This window comes from Rutidosis leptorrhynchoides, chromosome 3, assembly GCF_046630445.1.
Source record: "Rutidosis leptorrhynchoides isolate AG116_Rl617_1_P2 chromosome 3, CSIRO_AGI_Rlap_v1, whole genome shotgun sequence".
Taxonomy (NCBI): domain Eukaryota; kingdom Viridiplantae; phylum Streptophyta; class Magnoliopsida; order Asterales; family Asteraceae; genus Rutidosis; species Rutidosis leptorrhynchoides.
In genome coordinates, this window is record NC_092335.1 from 126,573,973 (window position 1) to 126,578,854 (window position 4,882).

At 36.5% G+C, this 4,882-nt stretch overlaps 1 protein-coding gene across 1 annotated transcript; it reads left to right on the plus strand.

Moving 5' to 3' along the window:
* Positions 1 to 3,308: 3,308 nt before the first annotated feature.
* Positions 3,309 to 3,692, plus strand: LOC139900367 (uncharacterized). The gene has a single exon (XM_071883143.1). It carries the CDS (start codon positions 3,309 to 3,311, stop codon positions 3,690 to 3,692), a length of 384 nt encoding a protein of 127 aa, XP_071739244.1.
* Positions 3,693 to 4,882: the final 1,190 nt, after the last annotated feature.

The window sequence follows — 4,882 nt, forward strand, 5'->3', positions numbered from 1 at the left end:
AATAAAACATTATTCCATTTTTCGTGAGCCACCTGGTAACCACTTAACCCTTTATTTACCCTTGCCAAACACAATAAATAATATACACCGAACAAGTGTATCTACAACAAAATACGAAGTACTAAACATTCCGATAACAAATTGCTAGAGCGACTAGCTCGAAATGGGGTTGTCAAACCCGATAGATCTATCCATAGGATTCGCGTTCACCAGTAGAAACCAGTGATTACAGTTACCAGACTAGGGAATATTTTTGTTCAACTCACAATGAATAATTTAAACCAACTTTCACTTGTGTCCAGAATATAAAATAAATTGCATGTATTCTCATCCCAAAAGATTTAAAATATAAAAATGGGACTATAACTCACCTTAATAGCAAACGAAGTAACCACACAAACATGCGAACAGCAAATGAAGTAAAGCGATCAGGAATGATCACAACGCCGACCTATAAATAAAGCAGGTCGATATAAATAACTAACTTAGGTCAAGTCTTAGTATGATAGCTATTGTACATGTTGCAAGTAGACATAGAACAACACTCAACATGCATCGGTTTGATCGGAACAGCGTACGGACACACACTTTCTATTTTTAGAAAGTTTCTATTTTTAGCAGGTTTCCATTTTTGGAAAGTTTCTATTTTAGGAAAGTTTCTATTTTTGGAAAGTTTATAAGTTAGGAAAGTTTCCTTAATTAGAAAGTCAACAAAAGTCAACTAAAAGTCAAAGTCAACCAAAAGTCAACTCAAAAGTCAACCTTAGTCAAACATAGTCAACGTTAATTTTAAAAGTGTAAGTTATAATAATAATGTAAGTTATAATGTTTATTAAAGTTAAATATGTCTAATTATGTCGTAACATAGGTTTAATGAAATTAAAATGAATTATTAAAGTTAATATAAGTTTAAATGATATAATTAATATAACATAAGTATTTAAATAAATTAATTAAATATTAGTCATAATATAAGTATTATTAATTAATAATAAATTTTAAATCATATCATAAGTATTATTAATTAATATTGAAATATTAATCATATCATAAGTTTCTAATTATAATTATTAAATCATAAGTATTTAATAATTAAATTATAATTAAATAATAACTAAGCCTTATAATAATTAATTAATTATTTAATCCTTATTATAAGTCTCATTATAATAATCTCATAATACAAGTTTAATACTTACCATAAGTATTTTCCATTAATAATAAAAGTATTATTAATTAAAAGTTTAATTAAAATTTTAATTAAATCATAAGTAATAATTAAATGATATAATAAATATATATCATAAGTCTTAAATAATAATAATTACTTTTTTATCATAAGTAATTAAATGATAATGAAATCCATTATTTTTATCATAAGTTCAATAGTTAATCATAAATTTTAAATCAAAAGTTCATCGGGTCGTATCTTGAGCCCCGGGTGTCGGTTTTCGGCGAGCCTTACATATATCTCTGCCTAATCAAACCACCTGACACTTTGGTACACTCAAGAACACACCAAGAACAGGCCACAAGTCGTGATATACAGCCAATACACTACTTGGAACTTCAATTTAATCAAAAACGTGTTTTAGACGTAACGGGTGATTCGTGGCTCGGATTGAGATGACCCGAACATGAAAGTTCGCCCCACCATCAGTCCTAACACACTAACACACCCTAAAGTCACCAAATATGGTCACAAGGTCGGACCAAACCTGGTTCATACCAAAATCACATTCAATCTTAATAAAATACCACTTTGATCATAACTAGGGTTCCGGGAATCGAAACGACATCAATCCGGTGTCTAAAATTAATGTCTTGATGAGAGGAACTCATTTATATACTTTATTTTAACTTTTATATCAGTTACAAAGTCAGAAACACACGAAAAAGCTGCTGTCCAAATTATATCAAACCGAAAACATATGTTTACGAGTAATTCTATGCATACAAACACCATTACAACAACAAGTAATCATCATACTATTAATTTATAATCAACATACAGAAATATAATGAAAAATCAAAAGTTCTAGGGTTAGGGTTTATACCCTATTCAAGAATTGAATGGTATGAACGCGTAGAGATCGTTGTGTAGAATCCGGTTATGTGAATGACTTGATGATCCAAGCTAGAAATAAAATGATGGTGATGATGTTAGAGGTGATAGGTGACTGCCATGGGAGAGGAGGAGAGGAGAATTGAGAAAAAAAAATGTGTTTAGGGTAGAATGAAGAGTAGTGATTAGGTTTTGATCAATAAAACTTCAAGTTTGGGAAAATGGCACAATACCCCCTACCCTATGGTATTTTCGGCTGAATTATGAAGGGTGGACCCCACTTGTGGGCCAACTTGATAAATGAAAGAAGTCTTGTGGCTCGAATGCCCGAACGAAGCCCGAAACGCGAAAACACCGCTACGCGATTGATTTTTCGGAGAGATAACAAATACGCGACGAATAAAATATATAAAACTATATATAATCATATGACATCAAAATATCATATTTAAGATAATTTGGATTTAAAAATCCGAAAAGCTTGACCGTTGGTTCGAAAACCGAAAAGATTCGTCGGATAGAAATCCGCGACACGTAAAAACGTATAACTTAAAATATGAATACAAATATTCACATAGCACATAATAATTAATATATTATTACAAAAATAATAATATAGGTCATAGAAATGACTTGGCACGAATAACAGTTAACGATCATTAAATAATTAACGGTAAAAGATAACGGAAAAAGTAGGGTCGTTACATCCATGTACCGTGACACAAAAGAGATCATCAAAGCTTGTGCTTCATGCCAACGTCACGCCCCGCAAATTCACATTCCGGCGTATGAGCTAATTCCTGTGACGTCTGCTTGGCCCTTTTACAAATGGGCAATTGATTTGGTAGGCCCCTTCCCGGATGGAAAATACTTGGTCGTTGCAATTGACTTTTTCACCAAGTGGGTTGAAGCCAAACCTTTAAAGAGCATAACGGGTAAACAGATTGTGAATTTTGTTTGGGAGGAAATCGTGTGCCGTTTCGGAATACCACACGAAATTGTAAGTGATAACGGTAAATAGTTTGCTCACGATCCGTTTCGTTCATGGTGTGACGGGTTGTATATCAAACAGACTTTCAGTTCTATTGCCCATCCGCAGGAAAATGGGTAAGTCGAAGTCACCAACAGGGATATCGTTGCCGGGATAAGGGCAAGGTTGGACACGGACAGGAAAGGTTGGGCATATGAGCTTCCACAAGTATTATGGGCGTTCCGAACCACGCCAAAGGGAAGTAATCGAGAAATGCCATTTAGCCTTGTATATGGTACCGAGGCAGTGATACCCGCTGAAATTGCTGTCCCAACCCAACGAGTAGTACAATTCAATGATGAGTCCAACGTCATTAGCTTGAGGGAAAATTTGGACTTGTTGGAGGAAAGGCGTGACGCCGCCGCTATCAGGGAAGCGTCAAACAAACAGAAAATTTCCAAGTATTACAATCAACGTGTGAAGGAACGTACTTTCCGCCCCGGTGATTTTGTGTGGCATAATAACAACGCCAGCCGGGTCGAGAATACTGGAAAATTGGGACCCAATTGGGAAGGCCCGTATGTGATTGCATATGCACTTGGCAACAGAGCGTATAACCTAAAGACGCATGATGGCAAATTTGTGCCGCGTACCTAGCACGCAACCAACTTAAAGAAGTTCTATGTTTAAATATTTCGAATCGTTTCATTGTTGAAAATTTTTCTTTTTCATTCTACCAAGTTTGTGATTGATCACCACAAATGTAAGCGCATCGCGCATTAGACTTCTTTGTTTTCAGTTTTCAATTAAATGCATTTTTTCAATCTTCATTACTAATGTATTGTGCAACTATTTTGGCCGCGCTTTGGTGTTATAAATGTAAGTCCACTCACAAGTTACTTATGCCATGAACAAAGACATCATCTAATCTTTTGGATGGCATTAGCGACACTAGGCATATTGGAGGTATGCCTAGCCCTCGGAATGGGATGCCTCCGGATTTCGTATCCGTCGCATTAATCCCAGCACTAAGTAGATGAGTGCAATGTCTACAATCACCAAGTGTAACCTTGATAAACGGTACGTTGCCGTGACGACGGTACGTACATATTTATATAAACATGTTTTAATTACAGTTGAAACACACAAGTAAAATAACAAGAATCATAAGGAATTGATATTTCATTGATTTAATTACAACCATTACATTAGGAACAAAATTGAATACAGAATTAAAAAAATCCCTACAACTACGGGATCATCTTCTTCACTTTGGCCAAGGTAAGGTCCGATGTCGACCCAATCTGTTCAATAAACAGCACCTTAATGGCCGCGCAGGCATTGACCGTCGCATCATGGAGGTCATAGGCGTCCTCATCCGCCATGTCTCGGATCGCCTCCGGAATTGGCTCTGCTATTTCAACATGTTCCACCAACGTGGTGTACGCGTCCAAACGCTCCACCTTCCTTGTAGCGTCAACCAAATTCTGAAACGTCTCCTTTACCTCCAGCCCCTTGAGAGCCTTGAAAAAAATAGAGGGGATAAGGCTGCAAAGCTCTTGAAAATCGTCTGCTACCTTTCGATTGGCAGCGGACAACTCTTGGTTCTAGGCGGTGAGGAGATCCTTGCGGGCTTTCTCCTCCGCCAGCTCTTTATGCGCCGCCTCCAGGTCCTTTAGCGCAGTTTGTTCTTTTTCGGCGTGCAAGGCCATCTCTTTGATAGCCTTTTGTGCCTCCCTTAGGGCCTGTTTCTTTTCTACCTCTGCTTCGGCAGTGGCTTGCTTAGCCCGCTTCAGCTCTTCCCTAACTTGGACAATTTTAGCATTCAGCTCTTTACCGTCGGCTTC